The 27304-nt window shown below is 68.6% G+C and overlaps 2 protein-coding genes across 2 annotated transcripts in view; one reads left to right on the forward strand and one right to left on the reverse strand.

Annotated features, from left to right (window-relative positions):
- Window positions 1–1824: 1824 nt before the first annotated feature.
- Window positions 1825–21220, forward strand: AATK (apoptosis associated tyrosine kinase). Its single transcript, XM_067308640.1, has 14 exons — window positions 1825–1915; window positions 10756–10889; window positions 12077–12218; window positions 12942–13021; window positions 13243–13361; window positions 13704–13791; window positions 13875–14008; window positions 14760–14844; window positions 15790–15911; window positions 16118–16267; window positions 16571–19172; window positions 19261–19399; window positions 19511–19738; window positions 20187–21220. Exons 1-14 carry the CDS (start codon window positions 1825–1827, stop codon window positions 20213–20215), a joined length of 4143 nt encoding a protein of 1380 aa, XP_067164741.1. The 3' UTR covers window positions 20216–21220.
- Window positions 21221–21687: 467 nt separating this feature from the next.
- The window catches only part of BAIAP2 (BAR/IMD domain containing adaptor protein 2), a 65170-nt gene continuing 59553 nt past the window's right edge, over window positions 21688–27304 (reverse strand). Inside the window, exon 15 of the mRNA XM_067308543.1 lies at window positions 21688–25769. Coding sequence (XP_067164644.1) covers window positions 25700–25769 — 70 coding nt within the window. The 3' untranslated portion in view covers window positions 21688–25699. The remainder of the gene's footprint in view (window positions 25770–27304) is intronic.

The raw sequence follows: 27304 nt of genomic DNA on the forward strand, positions 1-27304 counted from the left end.
AAGGTGCAAACCTCGCCGAAAAGGCACCTGCGGTCTGGTGACAAGGGCGGTGGCACGGATTAGACCTGCTCTGGAGCCGCAAAACCTGGAGGCTCAGGGAGAAGGCGCGCTCGCCCCGAATGACGAGGCGAACGTTTATTCCCTGAGAAGTCTGTAATTTCTCTAAGCCCTGCATCTATTTGCGGCAACGCGACATGTGCAGCGTGGTGTTCTTTGCAAGCTTGAAGTCTTGTAAAAAATTAATAGCGCATGCAAAATTTGGCTTTAAATGTTAAAACCAACTGGGGGAAAGCGTGAGCCCCGTGCTAAAAGCCATGCAGCGTGGCGCACGGAGCGGGCCCGCGCCTGGCCACGGCGCAGCAGCGTGGGCCCTGCCGCAGGCTCCCGGGGGCCGAGGCGGCACCAGCAGCCCCGGACGAAAGCCCCCTCCCGGGCGCCGGCGCTGGGCCGGGCTGCGGGGGGCTGGTTTGCACCCACGACTGCTGCTTGAAGCCGCTTTGCAGGGGTTTGGGGCAGAGCCAGGGGCTCTTCCCTGGCCGGGTGGCCCAGGCTGCCCCATGGCACGGGGCTGTGGGGCTGAGCCAGGTGGTACCCACGCAGGACGCAGAGCACTGCTGTGCCCCTGCTGCCCCACGGCCTGTCCCATCCCGTGGGGCTGGGGAAGATAGCGCTGCGGGTGCAGGTGGGCACCGAATGGCTCCACCGCTGGGCTGGGGCTGGGGCTGCGCTGCCATGGGGCTGGGGGTCCCTGATCCCCCACTATGGGGCTGGGGGTCCCAGATCCCCTGCCATAGGGCTGGGGCAGGGCTGCGCTGCCATGGGGCTGGGTGTCCCCCATGGGGCTGGGGGCCCCAGATCCCTGCCATGGGGCTGGGGGTCCTGGCTGTCCTGCCACAGAACTGGTGGGGTCCCTCATCCCCTGCCATGGGGCTGGGGGGTGTGTGTGTGTGCCAGGTCCCTGCTATGGGGCTTGGGGTCCTGACTGCCCCGGCACAGAACTGGTGGGGTCCCCGATGCCCCGCTGTGGGGCTGGGGGTGTGTGTGTCCCTGATCCCCTGCCATGGGGCAGAGGGTCCTTGATTCCCTGCCATGGGGCAGGGGGTCCCACGGGGCTGGGGGTCCCTGATGCTCTGCTGCGGTGCTGGGGGTCCCTGATCCCCCACCATGGAGTTGGGGGTCCCTGATGCCCCACCGTGGGGCTGGGAGTCCCTGATCTCCTACCATGGAGCTGGGGGTCCCATGGGGCAAGGGGTCCCGATGCTCTGCTGTGGGGCTGAGGGTCCCTGATCCCCCCACCGTGGGGCTGCAGGGGGGTCCCTGACGCCCTGCCATGGGGCTGGGGGTGTGCGTGTCCCTGATCCCCCACCATGGGGCTGGGGATCCCACGGGGCTGGGGGTCCCTGATCCCCTGCCATGGAGCTGGGGGTCCCATGGGGCTGAGGGTCCCTGATCCCCCACCGTGGGGCTGCAGGGGGGTCCCTGATGCCCTGCCACGGGGCTGGGGGTCCCTGACGCCCCGCCGTGGGGCAGGGGGTCCCGGCTCCCCCCGCTCGGGTCGGACCGAGCCGGGGGCTGCGGCGCCTCCCCCCGCCCGAGCCGCTCGCTCGCTCGCTCTCTCGCTCGGCGGCGGCGGCGGCGGCGGCGGCGGCGCGGCCCCTCCCCGGGCTCGGGGCGCAGGGCCGCGGCAGCCGCCATGGAGGAGGAGCCGCCGCCGCCGCCGCCGCCGCCGCCGAGCCCAGCGCGGGGCCGCGGGAGCCGCGCGGCGCGTCGCGGCGCGGCCCCGGCAGCCGGGCGGCCGTGAGGCTCCCGCCGCCGCCGCCGGCCATGGGCCGCCTCGCCGCCGCCGCCGCCGCCGCTGCCATGTCGGCCGCCTTCCTCAGCCCCAGCCTCGCCTTCAGCTCCCACTTCGACCCCGGTGAGTGCCGCGGCGCCGGGGCCGCCCCGCCGCGCTCCGCTCCGCTCCGCTCCGACGCCCGGGATCCCCCGCCGGGGCTTTCCCGGCGCTTTCCCGGCCCCTGCCCGCGGAGCCCCCCGCGCTGCCGGCCGCCGGCTCCGCACGGACGCGAATCCGCCCCGGGTCCCGCCGGGCGCCGCTGCCCGCTTCTCCCCGGGAAGCGTCCGGCGGGGCCGCGCCGCGCCGCGGTGTCTTGGCGCAGCTGCCGCGGCCGCTCGTGGGGCTCCGCGGCGTTGTGTTCCCCCGGGGCGTTTGTCCGATCCCAAACCGGGAATGATAACAGCAATAACGCTAACGAGGAGGATGGCGAGGTGGAGCGGGAGGAGACGCCGGGGGCTGCGGCGGCGGCGGCTGGCGCCCGCCTTACCTCGCTCCGGGCAAGGCAGCGATCCTCGGTGAAGCGCTGGGTAGCCGGGCTGTGTTTTGGGGAGCAGGGGGGTGAGCGGGCAGCGGCGCCGGCAGCCGGGCGTGCAGGCGTTATCAGGCGCAGGGTGTTATGTAAGCAGTTATTTTATGGCCTTGGTTGTGTTGCATCTGCAGGAACATGCTGCAAACACAGCGGCAGAGCAGGGGCTGGCTTTTGTGTGTGTGTTTTGGGGCTGTTGCAGCGGAAGCCTCCCCCTCTCCTCTGCATTTCGCTAATCTGCTGCTGCTGAGAAATGCAGGGAGATCGGGCTCCTACCTCCGATTCCTCTCGACGTGCCGAGCCGCCCGTGCAAAGGCTATCGCGAAGCCCTCGCGCAGGACCGGCTCCCCCGGGAGCAGGCACCAATCTGGCTGTGTAGGAAATCCAAAGTGACCCGAGGGCGAACGTCTCCCCGGGCTTGCAGCACGCCCGGCACCATCCCTTTGTTTACCAAAATAGAGAAAACGGTGTCGGGGTCTGGCAGCGCACCACCTGGCAGCCTGGCTCCGAGCCTTTTATATCAAGTCCTTTATCAATAAATTAATGCAAAAGAAACTAAGCGTTTCCTTTGCTGGATGAGATCTCAGTGAAAGCTTTGGATGTCACTGCAGTGCTTCAGCATCTGTACAAAACGGGATTTCTCATTTCCATTCCCTCCTTTGCAAAATACCTCCGTGTGTCCGCCCTCGGTTTGGTACCTGCGGGCAGGCCGGGTCCAGGGAGCGATGTGAGGGGCCGAGTCCCGGCCACCGGACCAGCTCTGCTGCTGGAGCCTTGTCCACAGCCTGCTGCGGATTGATTTAGGTGAGGAAAGAAACCTCCTGATTTGCATCTAAAATGTTGGAACGCTGGGAATGAAGACGTATTTACCGTCCTTGGCCCTCAGTATGATTTTTCTCTGGGTTTCCATGAAGCACCCATTTTGCCATGCTAATCCTGTCAAACCGAGGATTTTCAGGACACTTTTGATATAAAAATCTTTAAGCAAGAAGGTTTTATGCTGCTGCCTATCGCCGTGCTGCCTGAGCACGCTCCCGAATCCAGGACTCTGTCTGCTGCTGTTACAACTGACACCTACGATTACTGTCAGGGAAAGAAATTAAAGGGGGAAAAAATGTCTCCTCGGTTGCATGGGCTTGCTGGGTTTGTGCGTTTGGCAGCGCTTCCCGTCTGCTCGGCCTCGCTGGCCTCCGTCGCCAGCCCGATTTTCCTGGTGTCTGCTGGTTTCCGCACAGGAGAGGACGAGGCGCTTTGCGAGGAGGAGGAGGAGAACGGCACTGCAGGCTTGAAGGGACCTCGGAGGGCTTCAGGCTCCTTTTAAGAGAGCAGCGACGCTCCCGGCCGGATTTTCCCGTGGTGCTGCCCGGGATGAGGCCACGGGCAGGTGCGACGCAGGGCTGAGGGGCAGGCGGGAAGCGAGCCGCGCGGCCCCTGTTCCGGTGGGTTTTGTCCCGTTTTTGCTGCCCAGTCTGCTGCCATTCTCCTGCCTGGCTCCGGGGTCTCCGGAGATGAGATCCGCATCCCCTGCGGCTTCTGGTCCCCTGGAGCCTCCGATGTTCTCACTTGACTAATCTGCAGGCCGGACCGGGAAATCCTGGCGCGTGGGTGCTTGGTGAGCTGGTGCCTGGGAAACGCCAGCCCCAGCCACACTGGGTGCTCTCCGCTTTGGGGTCAAATGCACCCAAATCCTGCAGTCTAGTCCGGGGCAGCTGCCTCGGGCCGGCAGGGCGTCTCTCCGGCCCGGCATGGTGGGAAAGGGCTGTTTTTCTGCCTTCGCAGCCTCCCTGCGCCGTTGCCCTGCTCCGGAGCGGCTGCGCAAGCTCGGGGGCTCGGTGCATCCTGGGGCGGCCGGTGCTCCAGCTCCTTCCTCCCCGCCGGCAGTTCCCGGCCGGGCCCGGGGGCAGGGCTTCCCTGCAGCAGGAATATGCCACCGGCAGGGCTCGTTGCAGCCCGGCCCCGGCCCCGGCCCCGCGCGGGGTAGCCGGGCTCCCGCCGGGACAGGGGTCCTGCCGGTGCCCGTCCCAGCTCCCCATCCCGCAGCGCCGCGATGTCCCTTGGTCCCAGCCCAGGGCTTCCCCGTGTCTCAGGCTGGGCAGAGCGTTTGTGTTTCTTCCTTTGCTTCTTTTCAGAGCAAAATAACCCTGGGAAAGTGGCGGAGCAGTGGGGCCGGCTGTGGCCTGGCTGCACGTGCACCCAGCTCTCCGCTCCCGGAGCAGTGCCGCTCCGTCCCGCCGTGCCACAGCTCCTGTTCACGTCCCCTCGCCGGAGCCGGGGTCTCCAAAGGCTGCAAACCCGCCTCGGCCCGGCTCAGAGCTCAGCTGAGCCCCGGGCGCCCCGGGCAGGACGATCGCCCGCCCCGCACCAGCTCCCCACGCCGGCTGTCCCCTCCCTCCAGCCGGCCGAGGCGGGAAGATCCAGCCTGCCGTGGAGCCCCGGAGCACCCGTGCGCGGCTGCTGCCCTGCTCCGGAGCAGGGGAGCGCTGCGATGTCGGCACGGCGTCAGCTGGCCCTGGGGTGGCTCGGACGGACACGCGGACGGATGGACGGACGTGCTGCGGGAGCTGCTCTGGCTCCCCAGCTCTGGTCTGGCCAAGCCCACGGGGCTGGCGATGGCGGGGAGCGAGGCTGCACGAGGGCCCTGTGTGTGCGGGCCCAGCAGGCGCGAGCTGCCGTCCTCCCCCCGCAGCGATGCTCCGTGAGCGCCGCCGCTCCGAGCCCTGCATTACCGTTACTGTGATGGGAAAGGGGCCGGAGCACCTGGCGGGACCCACGGCAGCCCGGACCTGGGGCCGGGACATGCATGTTGTGCTCCCAGACGTGTGTGTGGTGCTGCCCACCATGGACAAGTGCGTGGTGCTCCTGGACAAGTGCGTGGTGCTCCTGGACAAGTGCGTGGTGCTCCTAGACAAGTGTATGGTGCTCCTGGACAGGAACACGTGCATGGTGCTCCTGGAAAAGTGCGTGGTGCTCCTGGACAAGCGTGTGGTGCTCCTGGACAGGAACACGTGCATGGTGCTCCTGGACAAGTGCGTGGTGCTCCTGGACAAGCGTGTGGTGCTCCTGGACAGGAACACATGCGTGGTGCTCCTGGACAAGTGTGTGGTGCTCCTGGACAGGAACACGTGCATGATGCTCCTGGACTAGTGCGTGGTGCTCCTGGACAGGAACACATGCATGGTGCTCCTGGACAAGTGTGTGGTGCTCCTGGACAGGAACACGTGCATGGTGCTCCTGGACATGGACAAGTGTGTGGTGCTTCTGGACAGGAACACGTGCATGATGCTCCTGGACATGGACAAGTGTGTGGTGCTTTTGGACAGGAACACGTGCATGGTGCTCCTGGACATGGACAAGTGCATGGTGCTCCTGGACATGGACAAGTGCATGGTGCTTCTGGACAGGAACACGTGCATATTGCTCCTGGACAAGTGTGTGGTGCTCCTCGCTGCAGCCGTGCTGCCAGATCCGGAGCAGAGCGCTGCTGTGGGTCCCCGGCAACGCAGATGGGACGTGGTGGGGGCAGGGGGAAGGCGCTGCCTGGGCTTGGAAGCAAAGGGCGGATTTGGGGCCGGGAGCCCTGCAGGGGTGCGGCGCAAGCAGCTGCTGCAGGGAGGCAGGCGCCGCCGTGCGAAGCGCGAGGAGCCGAGCGGCAGCGATGCTCCTGGCCGCGCTGCAGTGCAGCAGGGCGCCGGCCCCGCTCCGCCGGGGTGCCGGCCTCGGCGGCTGCTGGCTGCGCTCGCCCCAGGGTGCCGCTTCCTCCCCCTCCTCCTCCTCCTCCTCCCCGCTCCGTGCTCCCCCGCCCCGCGCGCACGGCTGATTGCGTTTTGGACGGCGATCCGGATCCCTGTCAAAGCCAATTAGGGGAAATTAATATGCCGGGGTTGAAAGGGCTCAGATCTGCCGGGAGAGGCAGCAGGGGGCAAGACGCGTGGTGAACGACATGCGGTGCACCCGGCCGGCCCGGCCCGCGCCCGCTTACGCGCTCCCTCCTCCGTCCTTGCTCATTCTCCGGGTTGGAAAAATCCCCCCCTCCGGGGGACAGCGCTGGTGCTCCGGTCGAATGAGACATGTGTGACTCTTAACGCCGCCATCAAACCGATTTCTGCCCCGCGGGTGACACCGAGGCTGGCAAAGGCGCCGGGAGCCACCGCTCCGTGCGCGGGAGCTGTTGTAACATCGTCGTTTGTGAGCAGCTGAGCCATAAAACACTGCACGGCCCCGAGCCCGGGTTATGGGCAGCGCGGGGATTAAACCGCGGAGCCGCGCGGGAGAACCGGCCCCGGCGCACTCTGGACCCTGCTGCTGCCGCGCGGAGGGAAACCCCCGGGAGCAGGGCGGAGGGTGCCGGGGATGCTCCGGGTAGCATGAGGCGCTGCCGGGGGTTTCTGCCGGAGGGGATGGAGAGCGGCTTCGGGATTTCCCGTAAAGCGGCTGCCGCCGGCGCTTGGGACGGGATGAACTCGATGCCCGAGGTCCCGCTTCCGGGCCCGTCCCGGCGTCCAGCCGCAGCCGGCCTCCTCCTGCACAGCCTGCCGCGAGCGAGCGGCCCTACGAAAGCCGGTTGCTTTAATTACCGGGGCGCGGGAAAGTTCCCGGGCAGACAAATGCGGCAAACGAAGCGGTCGCCCTCGCGACCCTGGGGGCGGTCGTGGCAATGCAGCTGGCACCGGCCAGAGGCATCCGGGGGCGAAAGGGCGAAAAGGGAGGTTTCCAGCGTGCAGCCTGGCGCTGCAGGGCTGAGCCGGGGCTGCCCGCGGGCGCCGGGAGCTGGCGGGAGCCCTCTGGAGCGGCGCGGCGCCGGGGGCTCCGCAGCCCCCTCGGCTCTCGCGCGGGGCCCTGCTCCTCTCCGCCGCTTGCTTTCGGAGCTGCAGCGTCGCGTTTCGTAACCGATCGTTTCTGATAAAAATAGGCTGCCCCGCTCCGTGCCGCCTCCCTCCTGCCGCTACGTCAAAGCTCCTCTCCGCGCACCGGAGCCGAGGGCCGGGCGCCGGCACCGTGGGGCGCCGCTTCGCCGGGTGCCCGGATAGGTCTGCACCCGGTGGCGACGCGGCCGCAGCCTCCCCGCCGGCGCGGCGGGGCTCCAACCTGGCCTAAACCAGAGAGCACTAGGATTCGATTTAAATAGTCCGTTTTCATCTTGCTTTGCATTTTTTATTCTTGTTTTCGTGGAAAAAGAAGGAAGAAGTTGGCTGTGGTTGGTTGTACGCTTCTGAAGCGCCGCTGTGCAGCGGGAGAGGCTTTGATACAGGGACTTGATTTTTCGTTCCTAATCAACCTGACGTGCCTGGTGCATGGCCAGCAGTGATGCGGCTTAGCCCCTGCTATTACATTCCTGTTTTGTATTTCATTACGTTAGAAAATGACGAATGATCTTTTCTATTTTCCGTCTAATTATTTTTTTACTGCTAATTTACCCTGAGATGATAAAAGCAGAATAAGGAGGCAAGAATCCATCCTTTTAAAAATACTTTTGCATCGGTTAAACAAACCCACATTAAAAGACGCATAAGGAGAATAGATTAACGAAATGTGTCTTGCATTTAAAACCAGCCGATGGTTAGAGGCAGGAGAGCTTGTCCTGGCGGCGTGGGCTGCTTCGGATGGGAAAGGTCTCCGGGGTCGCAGCTCCAAGAGACGTCGCTTCCTCGCGGCCGGGCTTCGGGGCAGCGGCTAAATGGCAGCAGGCGGCTCCTCGCCGCCGGGGTGCACGCGGGCGAGCGCGGCGCCCGGCCTCTGGGGTGGAAAATTGCTTTCCTGGAAGCCGCCCATGGACCCGGGCCCTCTGTCCCGCCGGGGATTAGACTGTTACCAGGGCTGTGTCTGCGGGATGGGCTCTGCTCTGGCGCTGGCCTGGTGAGGAGGAGGAGGAGGAAGAGGGGAAAACGTGCTGTGGTGGGAGCCGGAGCCCCGACGTCGGAGTGTGCCGAGTCCTGCCCCCGCGTGCCCGCTCCTGCAGCCCCCGGCGCAGCATCGCCTCCGCGGGGCCCCACGAGTTCGGGTGCCGCCGTGGGATGCAGGGGCGGCCGCCGGCGCCGTCTCACCGCGGGGGAAACTGAGGCAGGGCCCGGCGCCTCGCGCGGGGGCCGGCCGCTGCGCTGGGGCTCGGCCCCTCTCTTCGGGCTCGCACTGGCGTTTCGGGGCACGACGCAGCCGGCTCGGGTCTGTGCATGCCGCTTCCGCCCAGAGGGGCTCTCGCGCGCGGCGCGGTGCAGCCGGCAGGAGCCGGCGCTGCCGTGCCGTGCCGTGCTGTGGCCCCGGGGCGTCTGCGGCTGACCCGGCCGCACGCAGGCTTTGCCCTGCGCCAGGAGCCGCGGAGCCGCTGCTGGGCTCTGCGGGAAGCCCCGGGCTCTTCCCTTCTGCACACGTCAGCCACAGCTCGCGGCATCCCGCTCCGCTCCGCTCGGCACGGTGGTGGAGGGGAGGCGAGCCACCGCCGCAGCATCCCCCGAGCCCGGCGCGGGTCCCGCTGCCGGCGGCGTGCGATGGCTGGCGAGGCGGCCGCAGGCGCTCGGCAAACGTGAGTCAGCAAAGGAGCCGGGCAGGGCTGCTCCCGCCTCCGCGGCGGCAGCGCCAGGACCCCGCGGGCGACCCCGGCCGCGTCCCTGCTGTGGGGATGGCGGCCCTGCTCGGGCCTTTGGGGAACCAGGCGCTCGGGGGCCGCGCGCGGAGCCGGGTGGGCAATGCAACAGGCTGCGTGCTGCGTCCCGGCCGCGCCGGGCTCGGCGCGCTCCTGTTCCGCTCCCGCCGGCCGGAGCCGGGGCGCAGGCGGGTGCCCGGCGCTGGAGCAGTGGCATCGCCCCACTGCACGGCTGTGGCATCGCTCCGCAGGCGCCGCCGGGGTGGCTCATGGCCGTGGGGGCCTCCCTGCCCCTCCGCCGAGTCCCCGGCGCCCGTCAGCGCCATTCGCTACGCGCGCGATGCGGTGGGTCCCGCGGGGCGCTCGCCCGCCCGGCTCTTCCTGCCAGGCCGGTCGCTGCACCGAGCGGGCCGTTCTCAGCGCGGCCCCGGGGCGAGGCCGGTTTGCCCGCGTGCCCCGGTGCGGACGGGCTGCCTGGCCTCCGAAGCGATGCCGGTGCTGCCCCCGCCGTGCCGAGCGCCTCCACCATGCCGGCAGGGAGAGGGCGGCGCCGGCCCCGGCGAGCAGCACCCGCCGTCGCAGCCCCGGGCGCGTAGCAGCTGGTCACGGCTCTCGCGCAGCTGCTTTGGCAGGGAGGGAAACTGAGGCAGGACAGAACAGGCATCACTGCTGCGTCCTTTTGGGAGCTGGTTCATTTAAAATAAAACCCGTGCCGTGAGCCGAGGCCGCGGCGCGGCGCTGCCGACGGTCCCTGCCGGAACAGCTTCTGCCGCTTCCCTCCGCTCCCCCGGCGACGCTCAAAAGGCTCTTTTCAGTGAGTCATTTTCTCTCTCGCTGTCCCGCTATCCAAGGAAAATGGTGACATTCGCCGCACAAAGTGTGTTCACCATGGAAACCGGCTGCAAGGAGGGAGAATGCCGCCCCGGCTCCTCCCAGGTTCCCCCTCGCATCCACCAGCACTAGAAGATGGCTCTCGAGCTCCCTTGCGAGCTCCGGCCAAGACTTTCCCAAGGTCCGGCTGTGCCGCTGCTCGCTGCCGGGGCCGGCGCAGCCACCTTCCCGCTGGGACCGCGGGGCTTCCCCCGCCGCCCTGCCGCCTCCCCTGGGCGCTTTTCCCAAGGGCAGGCGCCGAGGTGGCGGGGATGGTGGCGAGGCCGGGCTCCCTGCCGGCCGTGCCGTGCTCCTGGGGGCTCGGAGAGGGGCTCCCCGCCGGATGAGGGAGGGATGCCGGGGGGCTGGGATAACGCGCCGCCTCCCCGCTGCCGCCCGGCTCCTCGTGGCCATCGGGGCGGCCCTGGCTCCGGCCGCGGCTCCGCCAGCCGTTCCCCTCGGAGCGCGGCGGCTCCCTCCCGGTGGCTCCGCGGCCTTCCTGCTTCCTCCCGCCACAATCGCGCCGGTTGTTCGGGGAGGCTCCGGGCGGAATAGTAATGTGGCAGCTGCAGCGCTGGGCTGAGGGCGCGCGGGAGTGCGGGAGCGTGCGGCTGGGCAGCAAACGCCGCCGCCGGCGGGGGGCACCCGGCTCCGGCCCCTGCGTGTCCTGGTGCCGGGGGGCCGCCGGCTTTGCCCGCGGTGCTCCGACCCCGCTGCTCCATGAGGAGGGCTCCGCCGGCACACGGGGCGCACCGGGAACGCCGCGGTGCCGTGGCCTCGTGCCGTGGCCGGCGTGCCTGGGGGTGCCCTGCCGAGCGGCGTTTCTCCCCGGCAGGCTGTGCCGGCGGGCGCAGGGTTCCCGGCGGCTCCGGGATGGGGGGGTCCCCGCAGGTGCCGGGATCCCCCCCCGCTCCCCGCTCATGCCGGCGCCCCCGCGTCTCCCCGCAGACGGCACCCCGCTCAGCGAGCTCTCCTGGTCCTCCTCGCTGGCCGTCGTGGCCGTTTCCTTCTCCGGGCTCTTCACCTTCATCTTCCTCATGTTGGCCTGCCTGTGCTGCAAGAAGGGGGACATCGGCTTCAAGGTGAGCGCCGGGGCCGGGCCGGGGGCTGCAGCCCCGCGCGTGCGGAGCTGAGGGCTCTCAGCAGGACGGACGGACGGACGGGGGTCCCCGGCTCTGCTCCACGTGCGGGACGCGGCCCCGCTGCCACGGCCGACGCGAGATGTGCCCCGGTCAGGCTGGTGTTGTACAGGGGAGCTCCGTGCCCCCCCCCCCCCCGGTGCCCTGGCTATGCCCTCGCTGGGCTCAGCACCGCTGCAGGCCATATCCTGACCCCAGCTGGGCTCAGCATCATTTCAGGCTGTATCCTGACCCCAGCCGGGCTCCCTGCTCTTCAAGGGACCTGGATGCTGGATGCTGCAGGGCTCAGCATCGCTGCAGGCCATATCCTGACCCCAGCTGGGCTCCCTGCTCTGCACGGGACCTGGATGCTGCAGGGCTCAGCATCATTGCAGGCCCTATCCTGACCCCAGCCGGGCTCCCTGCTCTGCACGGGACCTGGATGCTGCAGGGCTCAGCATCATTGCAGGTCATATCCTGACCCCAGCCAGGCTCAGCACTGCTGCTGGTTGTATCCTGACCCTAGCCAGGCTCCCTGCTCTGCACGGGACCTGGATGCTGCAGGGCTCAGCATCATTGCAAACTGTATCCTGACCCAGCCGGGCTCAGCATCACTGCAGGCCGTATCCTGACCCCAGCCAGGCTCAGCACCGCTGCAGGCCGTATCCTGCTGGCAGCGGGGCTCCCGCAGCGCCGGGGGCCAGGCCAGGGCATGGTTAAAGGCCGCGCGGTCCCACCCCGCACGCCCCCGGGGGTGGGAGGCTCCCTGACCTCACAGGCACAGAATGTGCCGGAGAAACAGTTTTTCCCTAATTGCTGGGATTTTTGTGGAGGCTTGTGGCGCCCGCGGGGGGGCGGGGGTCAGGCGGGGGGGGGACGGGGACGGGGACCTGGCGCCTTGTGTAACGGCGCGGCCGCGGCCGGGGGGGGGCGCGGAGCCCCGCTTGCCCCCGCGGCGGGTATATAGCGGCGGGGCCGGCGGCGACTCGCAGCGCCGTGCACCATGCGGCAGCGCCGGGGCCGGCGGGATGCTCAGCCTGTGCTACCTGCTGGCCGAGGCGGCCTTCGGCGGCCGGGGGCGGGCGGCGGCGGCGGGGGGCAGCCGGGGGCCAGCGCGCTCCGCTCGCTCTCTGCCCCCCGCCCCGGCGCAGGAGTTTGAAAACGCCGAGGGGGACGACTACGCCGGCGACTTCTCGGCGCAGGGCTCGCCCGCCCCGCAGCATGGCCCCGAGGTCTACGTGCTGCCCCTCACCGAGGTCTCGCTGCCCATGGCCAAGCAGCCGGGACGCTCAGGTAAGCGGCACCGGGACCCCCCCAGCCCCGCGCCGGGGGGGGGGCCGGCAGGGAGGGACGGGGGGGGGACACCGGCTTCGGCAAAAGCTGCGCCTGGTCCGGGACCCCCCGACGGGCGCCGTCCCCTGTGCATGGGGCGCCGGGCCCCGCCGGCCCCCAGTCCGTGTGGATGGGCCCGCGGGTGGGAGAGGAATCCGGAGGGGGCCGGGCGCTCCCGGCCGGAGAATGGCCGCAGTGTCGCGGCGCTGGGCGGCACTGGGCGGCCCGGTCCCACAATGGCTCCATTGCTGCCCGGGGGCCGGTCCCGCGCCGGGGGGGGGGGGGGGGCCGGTCCCGCGCCGGGGGAAAGGGGCTAAATGCCAGCGCCCCGCCAGGCGCCCGGCTCCATCCGCCGGTGCCAGCTCGGCAGGTCTCGGCTCTCCCCGGCCCCGCCGGGGCTGCCCGGGCTGGGGGGGAGCAGCTGCCCCGGTGCAGCCGGGGAGAGTCGCCCGGCTGCGGGCGCTGGACCGGCCGGAGCATCCCTGCCGGGTTGGGAGCCCACCCGCCCGCGGCAGCGAGGATGCCAGCGTGCCGCCGAGCCCCGGCGTGCCCCGGCATGGAGGGCACCGCCGGAGGCACCGAGGGGTCCCCGGGGCTCGGCCGCGAGAGGCGGGTAAGGGGGCGAGCGGGCAGCGCCGGGGCGGGCGCCGGGGCGCGCGGCCAGCTGGACCTGCTCCCTTACAGTGCAGCTCCTCAAGTCCGCGGACCTGGGTCGGCAGAGCCTGCTGTACCTGAAGGAGATCGGGCACGGCTGGTTCGGGAAGGTGAGAGCGGCCCCCGCGCACGCGCACGGGCAGGGGCAGGGGGGCTGCGGGTCCCCGCTCCGCTCCCCCCAGGGTCGTTCCATACCCCCTTGGGATGCCCGGTCGGGACCCGGACGGGGCGCTGGTGCCACCCCGGCGGAGCGAGGCGGTGCCGGTGCCGGGGGGGGGGGGCGAGGGGTGGCGGTGACGATGGGGGGGATGCGCCCGCCCGGTGCCCGCAGGTGTTCCTGGGCGAGGTGAACTCGGGCATCAGCAGCACCCAGGTGGTGGTGAAGGAGCTGAAGGTGAGCGCCAGCGTGCAGGACCAGATGCAGTTCCTGGAGGAAGCGCAGCCCTACAGGTAGGCTCGGCGCCGAGCCGGGTGCTCTCCCGGCCCCCACCGTCCCTCCATGCTGGGGCTCCTTCCCGGCACGGTGGAGGCAGCGCAGTGGTCGCCGGAGAGGCGGCCCGCGGCGCGGAGGCGGCGGGTTGCAGCGAGGTCGCGGGGAAGCCGAGGGGAGGGCCGCGCTGCCCCGCTGGCGCCGAACAAGCGCCTCATTGTGGCGCGGGGCGCTGGGACGTGGTGGTACCCATTCCCGAGCGTTCCCGGCGCTCCCCGCGGCCCGATGGCGCCAGGCGCCGGCGAGGTCTCGTCGCGGCGCCGTGCCCGACATGCGCCCCGCGCGCTCTCCGCCCCGCGCAGGGCTCTCCAGCACACCAACCTGCTGCAGTGCCTGGCCCAGTGCGCCGAGGTCACCCCCTACCTGCTGGTCATGGAGTTCTGCCCGCTGGTGAGTCCTGCATCCCGCTGCGAGCATCGCCCCACCGCGGGGGGGGCGGGGGGTGATGGCTGGCGCTGCCCCCCCCCCCCCAGGGCGACCTGAAGGGCTACCTGCGGAGCTGCCGGGGGGCCGACTCCATGGCGCCGGACCCCCTGACCCTGCAGCGGATGGCGTGCGAGGTGGCCTGCGGCGTGCTGCACCTGCACAGGAACAACTACATCCACAGGTAGGCTCGCCCCGCGCGGCATGGCACGGCACGGCACGGCACGGCACACCGGGACTCCCGCCCCACCGCCTGCTCCTCCTGCCCAACAATATCCTGGTGCTGAGTGAGTTGCACACGGAGACTCCAGCATCAGTGATTTTGTTGAGGAGGGGGGTGCGCTGCCATCGGGGGCCGCCGGACCTTCCCCGCCGCGGCCGGGCTCTGCTGGCGGGCGGCTGCGGGGCGCCCTGGGGTGCAGCCCCGCGGCCCGGGGGCTCTGGGTGCGCCGGAGCGGGAGATCCCTACTGGCATCCCGCCCCACCGGGTGCCCTGCCTGGCTGCCTGCGCCCGGGGTCGCCCTCCCGAGCCTGCTGCCGTGGGAGGCACCGGCCTGTGCCCACTGCGGGCTCCCCGTCCGCGCGCGGCGCTGCAGGGCTGGTGCGTGGCCGCCTCCACGCCCAGCCCGGCCCGCGGCCCAGCTGCACCGTTAGGAAATGCCAGGGCTTATGTTGCCCGGGCAACCTCCGTTCTGCCTGGCTTCGCGCGCCACGGATGGAGCGAGGGACGCGGCGCAGCTGGAGCGCCGCGCAGGAATTCCTGCTGTGCACTTGGTGGCTGGTTATCGGCACGCCCCGCGCCAGGCAGCGCGGCCGCTCGCCCCGCGCCGGCGGCTGCGCCCAGCCCTCGCCTGCGAGCCGCCGGCTCTTCCCTGCCGCTTGGGCTGCCGGCGGCCCCACGCGCCGGTCCCAGCGACGCGGTGTCTCCCCGGCAGTGACCTGGCGCTGCGGAACTGCCTGCTCACCGCCGACCTGACCGTCAAGATCGGGGACTACGGGCTCTCGCACTGCAAGTACAAAGTAAGGCTGCTCGGGGTGCGGGAGGGGGGGTGCAGAGCGGGACCTCGCAGCAGCGCCCGGCCGGCTCCTGCCGGGGCCGCGACTCGGGCTGGGCGCGGGGAGACTCGGGCCATGGTGCTGCCCCCACACACACACTCGCACTGCGCAGAGCCATGCATAGGCACACATATGCGTGGTGCACAGCACAGAGCTGTGCACATATGCACACGCATATGGCACTGCACAGAGCCCTTCATGCACTCACAGACTGCACACGGCTGTGCATGTGTGCACGCACACGTATGGCACTGCGCAGAGCCCTGCACACACGCACACTGCACACAGCTCTGCATGTATGCGTGCACGGATACAGCATCGCACAGAGCTCTGCATGCACAAACACTGCACAACGCTGCGCGCACACACACACACACACATGCACTGCACAGGGCTGCGCATGCGTGCACACACCCACGCCCCTTCCCATCCCTTCCCATCCCCAGGCCGGCACAGCAGGCACTCGCGCTCCCCAGCCCGGCAGCTCTCCGTGAGTGCGCAAGGGGCTTTTCCCCCCGAGTGCCGGCAGCGCCTGCCCCTCGGTGCAGCGGAGCGCCAGGCAGCCTGGCGGCGCCTCTCCGTGCCAGGGACATGTCCCTGCGTGCAGCTCCTGGCACGCCAGTCCCCAGGGGTGTTGGGGAGGAGAGGGAGAGAGGCAGGAGGAGGCTGCGGGTCCAGTAGGGGCTTAGGAGGGGGAGATGGTGGGAAGGGGCAGGGAGGGAAGAAGGATGCGCTGGGGGGAGCACGTGCTGCGGGGCCAGGGACCCGGGGAGGATTGGGGCCAGGGGGCGAAGCCATGGGGCGGTCGGTGCGGGCAGGGCTGGGGGGGGCCGCGGGCGCCGCGGCGTGCTGGTCCCTTACGCGTAGGTTTGACGTTCTCTTCTCGTACTGACCCTGCATACTTGGCAGGACGACTACTTCGTGACGGCCGACCAGCTGTGGGTGCCGCTGCGCTGGATCGCCCCCGAGCTCATCGACGAGGTCCACGGCAACCTGCTCATCGTTGACCAGACCAAAGCCAGCAACGTCTGGTGAGTGGGGTGCGTGGGGGCCCACTGCGTGGGCTGGTGGTCCACAGGCTGGAGGAGAGGTGGCCACGTGGTGCAAGGACGCAGGCTCTGCCCACGTGGAGCAGGCACAAGTGCAGGGGTGGGCAGCACCGGGAGGCCCCGTGGTGGAGCGGTCCTGAGGCTGCCGGCTGGCATGGGGATGCAAAGGGCTCCTCCTTGCCCCGCAGGTCGCTGGGCGTCACCATCTGGGAGCTCTTTGAGCTGGGCAGCCAGCCCTACGACCACTACTCCGACCGGCAAGTGCTCGCCTACGCCATCAAGGAGCAGCAGCTCAAGCTGCCCAAGCCCCAGCTGAAGCTGTCGCTGTCGGAGCGCTGGTGAGGAGCCCGTCCTCCGTCCTCCCCGCGGCCGGGATGCGTGTCAGAGTCGGGAGCCGTGGCCCTGCACATGCGGGTCTTGCAGGTGGCCGTGCGCGGGGGTCTTGTAGATGGTCATGCTCAGGGATTTTGCAGGTGGCCATGCGTGGGGGTCTTGGAGATGGTCATGCTCAAGGATTTTGCAGGTGGCCATGCGTGGGGGTCTTGCAGGTGGCCGTGCATGGGCCCCATGGCTTGCACGGGTGCCGGGGACACGGCACGGGTGGGCGGCCGGCGCTGACCGCCCGCTCTCCGCCGCGGCAGGTACGAGGTGATGCAGTTCTGCTGGCTGCAGCCCGAGCAGCGCCCGACGGCGGAGGAGGTCCACCTGCTGCTCTCCTACCTCTGCGCCAAAGGGGCCACGGAGGCCGAGGAGGAGTTCGAGAAGCGCTGGAACTCCATGAAGCCCAACGGCGGCGGCTCCGGTGCCAGCCACCCCGGTGCTGAGCTCTCCTCCTTCCCGCTGCTGGAGCAGTTCGCAGCCGACGGCTTCCCGGCCGACGGCGACGACGTCCTCACGGTCATGGAGACCAGCCACGGCCTCAACTTCGAGTACAAGTGGGAGCACACCAAGACCGAGCACTTCCAGGCGCCGCTGGGCGCCCTGAGCCCCGGCAGCGCCGCCCGCTACCACGAGCTCTACTACCCGGCCGCCTCGGCGGGGCGCCTCGGCCTCGGCCTCTCGCCCTCCTGCTACGCCTGCGAGCGGCAGGGCTGCGCGGGGCTGCCGGCGCCCGGCGTGGTGCCCATCCTGGGCGCCCACAGCCCCTCGCTCAGCAGCGAGTACTACATCCGCATCGAGGGGCCGGCGGAGGGCGGCGCCGAGCTCGACGCCGGCGCCTACAGCCCCGTCGCTGCCGCCGCCGCCGCCGCCTCGCCGGGCACGGAGCCGCTGCTGGGCCCCGCGGCCGCCTGGGAGCCCGCCGAGCGCGGCCCCTACGCCTGCCGCCGGCCGCGGCCCCGCGGCTACGAGCCGCCCGCCCGCGACGGGGCCGACCGCTACCTGCTGGAGGAGGACGAGGAGGAGGAGGAGGACGACGAGGAGGATGAGGAGGAGGAGATGGAGCGCATGGTGGCCCGGCACCGGGACTGGCCCGTCCCCGGCGGGCGGCGGGACGTCTTCGCTGACCCGCTGGGTGTCTCGCCGCCGGGGAAGCGGGCTGGCTGCGGTGAGGAGAGCCCGCCGCCGGCGCCGCGGCAGCCCTGGGCCTCCAACAGCTCCTCCAACAACAACAGCGGTGGCGGCGGCAGTGGCAGCAGCAGCCCACCGGCCCGGCAGCCCGCCGCCGGCGACAGCTGGTGCTACCGGCACATGATCACCTTCCGCGGGCTCATGGCCAAGCCGCTGGGCTCGGTGCCGCGTGACCCAGCCCAGCCTGCCGGCTCCCCGCGGGGCCAGGCCGTGCGGCGGGTGCCGCCGGAGCAGCCCCCCGGCGAGGACGGCGGATCCCGGCCGGAGCCGGCGGCTCTGCTCGGCGCCAGCGGCTCCTCGCCCTCCCCGCCGTGCCTGGCCTGGCAGCTCTGTGATGCGTCCGTGCCGGGAGGCGATGCCGGCCCCGCGGTCCCGCCGGCGCCCGCCGAGCCCGGAGACGGCGCCCGCCCCGCGCCGGAGGCCCCCGCGCCGGCTGCCGCCGAGGACGGCCAGCGCCCCGAGGCGGAGCAGACGTCGGACAAGACCCTCTCCAGCGCCAGCTTCCCCAGCACGGACGACGGGAGCGACGAGGACACGGCGGAGCTCACCTCCGGCGTCTTCACCGACTTCTCCGGTGACTACGCGGAGCGGGCGGAGGTGGCCCCGGCCTTCAAGTCGCTGCAGAAGCAGGTGGGGACGCCGGACTCGCTGGAGTCCCTGGACATCCCGTCCACGGCCAGCTCCTGCGAGGGCTTCAGCCCCACGGCCTTCGCGCCGCCCGGCCAGCCCCGGGCGCTCGACAGCGGCTACGACACCGAGAACAACGAGTCGCCCGAGTTCGTCCTCAAGGAGCCGCACGAGCCCCGCGAGCCCGAGGGCTTCAGCGCGCCGGGGAAGGGCGGCGAGGGGGACGGCGCCGCCCCGGAGACGCGGCTGCCCTCGCCCCCGGGCGCCGAGCCGCCCGGCCCGGCCGCGAAGAACCCCTGCCGCGACTCGGCCTACTTCTCCGATGGCGACGCTGAGGCCGAGCGGGGCCGCGAGGACGGCGACGGCTCCGATGCGCCGGTGGTGGACAACCGTCCCCGCGCCCAAGACTGGAGACTGGCCCCCGGCGCGGCGGAGGAGCCGCCGCGGGGGACAGAGACGGAGAACGCCGAGCAGCCCCCGGCCAACGCGGTGCCGGCGCCGGGTGGCTCCCCGAGCCCCGGCAGGGACGCGTGTCCCGCGGTCGCCGGCGCCGCGGCAGGCTCCGTGCCGCCCGAGATCTTCTCCTCGTCCGCGGCGGCAGCGAGCCCCGAGGGGGTGGCCCGGGGGGACCCGTCCGCGTCCCGGGGCGTCTGCGGACTGGGGGGAGACGAGGCTGGGGGCGAGCAGACTGCGGACCCCGGGCCGGTGCCGCCGGCGGAGGGTCCGTGCCGGTCGGTGCCGGGCGGCTCCCTGCTGCTGGCCGCCCTGGAGCGGCGCGAGGAGCCCGAGGAGGAGGAGGAGGACACGGAGGACAGCGATGAGTCGGACGAGGAGCTGCGCTGCTACAACATCCAGGAGCAGAGCGAGGAGAGCGAGGACGAGCCGGCGGCCGTGCCCATCGTGGTGGCCGAGAGCCACAGCGCCAGGAACCTGCGGAGCCTCCTCAAGATGCCCAGCCTGCTCTCGGCCTCCTTCTGCGAGGACCTGGAGCGCAAGAAGAAGGCCGTGTCCTTCTTCGACGACGTCACCATCTACCTCTTCGACCAGGTGAGGGGCTCGGCCGGGCCGAGGGGCCCCCGCTTTGGGGGGGGGTGGGGTGGGGGGGTCGTTTCCCAACGTGTCTCCTCGTGCCCAGGAAAGTCCCACGCGGGAGCTGGGCGAGCAGAGCTTCCCGGACGTCCCCGAGCCTCCGGGGCAGCCCCCGGCCAGCGGCAGCCCGGCGGAGAGGCTGAGCGCCTCGGACGACTCCTCGGACGGGAACGCGTCTGAAGAGAGTAAGGGGGGGGGGGGCGAGCGGCCCCCCGGGACGGAGGGTGGCGGGGGGTGGCGAGGGGGGGGGCTGGCGGCATCCCCGTCCGCCCCAGCCCTCTCCCTCCGCGTCCCAGGCGGCGGCTTCGAGTGGGACGACGACTTCCCGCTCGTGCCGGTGAAGGCGTCCCTGATGTCCTCGCTGGCGGGGACGCCGGCGGAGCCCCCCCCGGCTGTCCCCTCCCTGCTGCCGGCCCAGAAGCAGGTGCTGCCGCTCCAGTTCTCCCGCTTCACCGTCTCGCCGGCCCCCGTCTCCCGCTTCTCCATCACCCACGTCTCCGACTCCGACATGGACTCCGTTGGAGGTGAGTCTCTCCGGCGGCGCCGTGCCCTGGGACGGTGCTCGGCATTGCAGGAGCACCATGTCCCGCATCCCATCCCTGCACACCGGAGGATGCCCGGCCGTGTCCTGCATCCCATCCCCGTGTGCCCAAGGATGCCCAGCCATGTCCTGCATCCCATTCCCGTGTGCCGGAGGATGCCCAGCCATGTCCTGCATCCCGTCCCTATGTGCCAGAGGATGCCCGGCCGTGTCATGCATCCCATTCCCGTGTGCTGGAGGATGCCTGGCCATGTCCTGCATCCCATCCCCGCATGCTTGAGGATGCCCAGCCATGTCCTGCATCCCGTCCCTGCGTGCCAGAGGATGCCTGGTCATGTCCTGCATCCCATTCCCATGTTCCGGAGGATGCCCGGCCATGGTGCCTGTCCCCACACACTGGGCGCTCATGCTGCCTCTCCGCTCCATTCCAGGCAGCAGCGAGGACGGCGACAGGGAATGAGCCACCCGCCTGCTCATCGGGGATTTCCCTTGGCAGCGGCATCCGCCTCGGGGCCGCAGAGGACAGACGGACGGACAGAGGCCGGGAGTGGGGCCTGGCCCATGGACTCCTGGGACCTTGCTCTATTTTTTTAGGCAGATTTTATCGGAAGGAGTTCGTTTGTTGCTGCTAGTTGGAGCTGGGCCGGGGCGGCCCGGGGCAAGGCGGTGGGTGACGGCCGGCCGTGCGCGTGCGAGTGCGGGTGTGCGTGTGTATAAATAGACAAAAATATATATATATATATATACACACATATATATATATAAATTATAGCATTTAAAGGGTAGTGCCCTGACCTTGCTAACATTTGCAGATCCCCACCCAGCGACGTCCCCCTGCCCCGGCTTCTTGACCCCCTGTGACGTCCCCCCCTCCCCGCGTCCCTTCTCCCCGCCGTGTAGTGAGCTTGGCCGTCCTGCACCTCCATGCCATGGCCGGGAGCGGGGGCCCCGGCCGCTTCGTGCCCCCAGCCACGCGGTTTCCCGGCGCCGCCGGCGGCAGGTCCCGTCTCGTCCTCGCTGCCAGGGGCTTTGCAGCCTCCGAGCTCGTCCTGCTTCGCTCCCTGGCCAGGGCTGCAGCGGCGACGGTGGTGGTGGCGATGGGGGCATTCCTCCATCGCTCCGGTGCTGCAAAATCCGGCGGGGAGGGTGGCCCTGGGGCCAGCCTGGCTCCCCATGGGATTTGGGCATGCTCTCCTGGGCCGTGCCTGTCGGCTTCAGCACTGCGGACCGGCAAGCGCAGGGTCCCGCTCTGGCTGCCTGGGTCGCCCCCGTGCCAGACATGTAGCTAAGGAGGGAACTGCCAACCTGACTATTTTTGTATTTAAATGAAAGGAAAAAAAAAAAGAAAAGAAAAAAAAACCCCTAAAAACAAAACTTGCTGTTGACTGAACTCACATTGCCGCGATTTTAAGTTATTGTTGCCAAAGAGATGTAAAGAGTTTGTCGAGGCATTTTTGGGGGGGGGGGGGGGGGGGATTCTCACGGTTGTTTATTCATTTGTTTTTGTTTCTTTGTTGTTGTTTTTTTTGTTTTTTTGTTTTTTAATTCATTTGAGGCTTAGGATAAGTGTGCAATTCCAACTTCCAGAAGGAACTGGAACTAAGCGGAGCTGAGCGAAACCTTGAAATCAGGGCTGTGTTTCCTTTGGGGGCCTATAGACCAAACCCTGAGGTGAGAAATGCACCCCCCCCCCCCAACATCACTGCCCCTCCTCCCTGTCCCCTGCAGCTGGGCTGGCTTCTGCTTGCCACGTGCATGCAAGTGTGTGTTTATATATAGAAATGTGTGTGTGTGTGTGTGTGTGTGTGTGTGTGTGTGTGTGTGTGTGTGTATACACGCATGTATGTGTGTGTGTATGTATGTACACACATGGGTTGCATGCACAAGTGCACAGGGACACGGTCACCCCCCTCCCCCCCCCCCCCCAAAAAAAAACCCCTCTTGCCTCATTTTTCACCCTTGCAGGGTGGCCGTGGGGCAGGAGCAGCACTTTCGCCCTCCCCTCCAGTCCCCACTCCGGCCACTCGCTCCAAGCAGGGCAGCGCCTGGCCGAGCCCGTGAGCCCAGCTCCGGTGCAGCGCGGCTCTCCCACCAGGCTGCCTCTGGGTTCGGGGGGGGCTGGAGGGCTTCCCCTAACTGAGCCCCTGCAGCTGTTCCCAGCCCCGTTGCGCTGTCCGGGCACCGCCTGGCCCTTGTTGCCCTGGGGGACATAGGGGGTCAGGGCACAGTGCTGTGCTGGAAGGCGAATTCATGCTCCATCTCCTGCTCCGAGCACCGAGTGCCCTGGAGCTGGCACCGCTGCCCTGGGGCTGGAGCCGCTTTGGCTCCGCGCCGGCCGGCAGCAAGCTGCACCGGGGGGGGGGGGTGGGGGGGCAGCGTGCAATGCCCCGCCGGGCATGCATCAGGGCCAGCCTTGCTCAGGGTGGCCCCTTCCCCTGTCTCTTCACACCCCCAGGCTTTTGGTGCTGCACCATGCTAACTTTGCTCCAGCGCCGGGGCAGCGTGAGCCCGGTCCTGGGTTGGCTGCCCCCCATGCCGTGGCTCGGCCCCTTGCTGCTGCTCCCGCGCCCCAGGCTGCTCCAGGCCCAGCTGCCCGTGCGGATGCTCATGCTCCAGTTTAAGGAGCAGCTGCCGCTTAGCATTAATTTAATCCCCCCCCCCCATGCCTTTTCCATGCTTTGCCATGTGAGGCCAGCCCTGGGCGCCAAAGCTGCAGCTCAGCCTGGGCCCGCTCGGCGTTTTGGGAGGAGGCTGGCCATGGCCTCCTGCCAGGGCGGGGGGCTTAACAGCCTTGCCAAAATTTTGCATTATTACTTGGGTGTCTTCCCCCTCCGCCCCCCAACCCCAGCTCTGCAAGCCCAGGCTGCTGTGCCAGCCCAGGACCTCGCCACTGTGGGTTGCTTCTCCTGCTATGGCCAGTTAGCAGTTCATTTTAATTTACTCATTTTAATTTATTATTATTTTATTTAAGTGTTTTCTGGCTCCAGCATGGCCCATAACCCCTGCGCTGTGCCCCAAACTGCTCTCCCACGTCTCTGCTTGCACTCTGCTGCTGGGGCCGCTTGGCTGGGGTGCCCCCCCCCCCCATCACCCCCGCAGCCCCCGGCCCTGGTGCCAGCCCCGCTCAGCTCTACCCTGCTGCATGGGGCAGCTGTGGCTTGATCCCTTCCCCGCCACCCCTCGGGCTCCCATTTGGCACGGTGCCATCGGGGCAGCACCCACCCGGTTCTCCACGGAGGGACGGGGCACCCCGGCAGTGCTGGACACCCCGGCTGCGGCTCCCTTCCCGCTTCCCCCTCCTTCCCTGCATGCCAATCCCAGGGTTTTGGTCTATAGACTCGAAGGTATCTGCCTCTGGAGGGCAGCATGAGAACAGAGCTAAGGCTTGGATATTTTTTTTTAATAGAAAGGCTATTATTACATTGTATATTTTATCAATACGGGTCATAATTGCTGTATTTTTTAATCAGTGCTGATTTCCATACAGCTCCCAGCATGTGTGTCAAACATCATCGGGCCAATAATAAAGTTTTTAAAATATCTTAAGCTGTTTCCCTCCCGCATCATTCCTGGCAGGCAGGAAGGGGCCAGTGGCTGCCCAGCGAGGGGCCGGTGGCGGCGGCCGGGGGGAGCGGGGCCGGACCGCGGGGAGCAGCCGCTTTTCTGCACTTCAGCTGTCAGCAAGCCTGGTCCCTCCCTTGGGCCAGGAGCCGCTCTAGATTTAGACAAATAATGTTCTGAAGAGCATTGCTAATGAAGCAACGTTGCTGTAAGACACCGGCGCCCGAAAGGCCTTTGGATGCTCCTGTTTGTGGGGGGTGTGCCGGTGCCCCTCCAACCAAGGAAAACGGGGCCGGGGAGGGGCAGGGGTGTGTGTGGGAATTTTATTGCTCATAAATTACTTTTTCATAAAAAATTATTTCAGGTTACATCTTGCAGGTGCCACCAAGCCAGGAGGTGCAGCGAAGCCCCAGGAGCCCTGGGGCTGGCTGGAGCAGGGCTGCTGCCCACGGCGGCTGCCTCCGGCCCTTGTCCCGGCCCAAAGCACCTGCGACCCCCCCGAACTGGCACAGCGCGACGGCCGGCGCCCACGGGACGGCTTCAGGCTCCCAGCGCTCTTGCAGCAGCTCCGGGCAGGTCCCCGCCGGGCGAGGGAGGTGGCTGCGGGGTCGACTTAAGTCAAGCGGCAGCTCAGGCAGGTCCCTGCCTGCTCCCTGGCCGCTGCCTCCGTCCGTGGGTGGCAGGAGTGGGCAATTCCCGGCTCAGGGATGCAGCCACAGTGCCGGGAGGAAGCAGGCAGCCGGCTGCAGCTTGGGGCCTCGGTGTGGCTCCGTCCCCGCGAGAGGAAGCAGCGGCACGGGGCCGATGGAAACCAGCCCTTGCGTTAGCCGGCGTCCGAGCAGTCCCGGAGAAGGCGCTTTCCTCCGAGGAGCTGCGGAATCAGTGGAGAGGCTGCAGCAGCGATCAGCGACTGATTGGAGCTGGAAGTGACACGCTCCTTTACAGCAAAACACCGACAGCGATCTACACACGCGGGGGCTCTTTGCTACTCATCACATGCTCCTGGGCTAAAGCTACTGTTAAAACAACCAGCAACCGACCGTTCCTCTGAGCTCTAGCAATTAAAAAGTGCAAAATGACAAATATAATGAAAAAGGCAAAAAATGTTAAAGGGCATTGCCACCCCCCCCCCCCCAAAGCACATTGCCAGCAGGTCCCTCACTGCCGCCTCATCCTGCCAGCAAAGCCGGAGCTGGGCAGCTGCTCGCTCAGAAGAGCTGCAGCTCCTGCGCGGGAAGCCCTGCTCCCTCTTCCCGTTTCCGTAGCAGGTGCCTGGGGAGCGGGACCGCGTCCCGGGGCCCCGCCAGGGCTTGGGGCAGGCGGCAGGGGCTAAGATGCTCCCGCTCGTGCGGCAGCGGGATCGCAGGGCCAGGCCCGGGAAGAGGCTCCTGCGGAGCCGGGCTGGCAGCACGCGGGCGCCCTGGCAGCAGCCGGCACAAGCGCAGCGCATGCAGCCACCACGGGCAGGACGGCAGCGAGCTGCGGCCTGGGAAAGGGGGTGCGCAAACACCTTCACCCCGGGAGCAGGATCTGGATCTGAGCAGGAGCCTGGCCATGGGATGCCCATTGCCGCCAGGTCCGTCTCGGAGCCGATGATGGGGATGGTGGGGGGGGGGGTAACACTGCGGAGTGACCAGAGCTGCCACCTCCTAAAGTATTTTTCTAGCTTATATTTTACAGCAGTACCATAATACCCGACTATATACAGAGACCCAGCCGGTAGCTGGGCCGAGCCTTACAAAACCTCCGCGTCCACGTTTCCCTCCTGAGAGCAAGGCTCTGCCCCTTCCCGGGCGCCGCGACGCCAGCACCCGCGCCGGCAGGGTGCTGCAGACCCCGCAGCGCCCGACTTGCAGCGGCCGAGAAACCCAGCAGAGCAGCCAACGGCTCACAGCAGCGATCGGGAGCCGGCGGAGGTTTTATCACCCGCTTTGCTCGTAAGGAGCCTCAGGGCTTTCCGGCCGGCCAGCGGGCTCCCTCCTGGGCTGCAGCAAGGGGGGGACCATCGTGGCAGCACCCCGCGAAGCGCAGCTCCCCTTCAGCGAGCGGCTCATCAGCTGCAGCCACGTCGGCCTGCCGCTAAGCCTGCAAGCGAACCTGGCTGCGGGATACATGCTGCGCGCCCTGGGCCACGAGCGCTGTCCTACTTCTGCACATGCAAAGCACAGGCTGCTTGGTAACTTTAACCCTCTATGACTGAGCTGAATAAGCTGGATCTAGAGAAGAGAAAATAGAGCACTAGCTTTAGCCTTTGGCTTTCAAAGCAGCAGGATTAATATAAACTCTGCCTAAAAACGAAGTTCTGGAAAGCCAGACATGCAAACAACGGCGGTGAGAAGGCAACGCGTGCCAAACTGCACGGTGGTGGCCAGCAATCCCAGGATCAGCTGATGAGAGGAGCCGACCTGTCGTTCGTCACTGTTGGTTTCAGCTGGACGTTGGCAAAGGGGTTTCTGCAGAGAGAGAGGAAGGCAGAGTTTAGCAGGGGAGACGGCAACGAGCGGCAGCGGGGCCTGTGCGCGCAGGACGGCGGGACAGCAAGAGACAACCTGGCGAGACACCAACAAGCTTTTGCTACAGAGACGTGGCTGCAGCGTGGCTCTGGTGGCAGCAGATGCTGCAGGCTGCGCTGGGCGCGCTCAGCTCCCGGCCTGGCTGCTTTTACTCGGAGCCTGGACCCACCCAACGGGGATGTCGGAGCGCCCAGAGCGCCGCCAGCCCCGCTGCCCTTGGCCCGCGGGGAAGCAGCACCGAGGAGCGGCAAAGCTGGGCGCGCTCTGCCCTGCCCCGTCTGCAAAGCCCGGGGGCAGCTCGGCGCGAGCTGCTCTGCTCGCTCCTCCGCTTCTCTTTCGGCTCAGGGAGAGGGGACGCTTTCTCCCACCTTGCTTTTAAGCATGCCTAAAGCTGGGGGCTTCCAAAGGGGAGGAAACAAAGGTGGTTCATTAAAAATCAAGGTCCCTGACCGACCGCTCACAGCTCCTCGCTCAAGCAGCAGCTCCCCGAGCAGAGCAGCAGCAGGAGCCCGACGTCCCGCGCGACCACCTTGCACAGCCAAGGTGATCCTGGAGCCCGGGGCGGGCGGCCAGCGCCCCGGCCCGGCTCTCCCGGGGACAGGGCTGGGCTCGCTCCGGCTCCGGCTCTGCAAAACCAAGAGCGGCTGCTGCAGATGCCCAGGCTGGACTCGGCCCTTTGACGCACGCGGAGGAGGTGCAGATCCGCCAGCTCTCCGCAGGCCACGCTCGCTCCGGCACCGCTCCTGGAGGCCACGTGCACCGTGCCGCCCTAACACCTCCCTCTGCTCGCTGGGCTGCGGGAGCCGCCGGGCCGGAGCGGAGCGCGCACCTCCGCGGAGGGCAGGTGGCCGCGGCGCGCGGCAGGGACCTGCGCTAACGGTGGCACAGGAGGAGCCAAGGCTCTGGAGACCTTCGCCAGGAAGCAAAGCGGCCAAGCAAGAGGCCAGGGGACGGCGGGAGGACGGGCTCTGGGCAGAGCCTGCAGCCGGCTGGCCCGCGGGAGGGCGGAGAGGCGGCACGGACACCAGCTCCCTAAAACCGGCGTCGGCCGCCCCCAGGAGAGGCCAAGTCCCACGGCCCGGAGCGCCGAGCAGCCGCTTGGCTTCGGGCTCCCAGGGCATCAGGCACCTGCAGCGGCACTCGTGTCCCCCGGGGCAGGCTGCACGCACCATGCTGCACGCACGAGCGGGGCGCCAGCGGCTGCCCACCGCAATGAGCACCGCGGAGAGCCGAGCGTGGCCACCCCGGGCTGCTCCAGCATCCCTGGGCTCCAGCATCCCTGCATCCTCCAGCCCCTCCCTGGCCCGGCCGCTGCCCCCTCCCTCCACGGGGAGTCACACCGAGCACCATAAACCCGCTCCTCTCCACCGCCCCTGGTCACGGCGGGCGCCGCTCGGTGCCGATCCGCCCTGGCGCTCCTGCTGTCCTGACCCGCTGTCCTGGCCAGTCCCGCGGCCGCTTCCCCAGGCGGAGGG

The sequence above is a fragment of the Apteryx mantelli genome, chromosome 19 (assembly GCF_036417845.1).
Source record: "Apteryx mantelli isolate bAptMan1 chromosome 19, bAptMan1.hap1, whole genome shotgun sequence".
Classification (NCBI taxonomy): Eukaryota; Metazoa; Chordata; class Aves; order Apterygiformes; family Apterygidae; genus Apteryx; species Apteryx mantelli.

Excerpts from the sequence above, each read along its gene's own strand:
- AATK (XM_067308640.1), top strand. The coding sequence starts at position 1,825 with ATGGGCCGCCTCGCCGCCGCCGCCGCCGCCGCTGCCATGTCGGCCGCC. Across the intron at positions 14,845-15,789 it reads TCTCGCACTGCAAGTACAAA|GACGACTACTTCGTGACGGC; the intron begins GTAAGGCTGCTC and ends CATACTTGGCAG. Across the intron at positions 19,400-19,510 it reads CGGGAACGCGTCTGAAGAGA|GCGGCGGCTTCGAGTGGGAC; the intron begins GTAAGGGGGGGG and ends TCCGCGTCCCAG.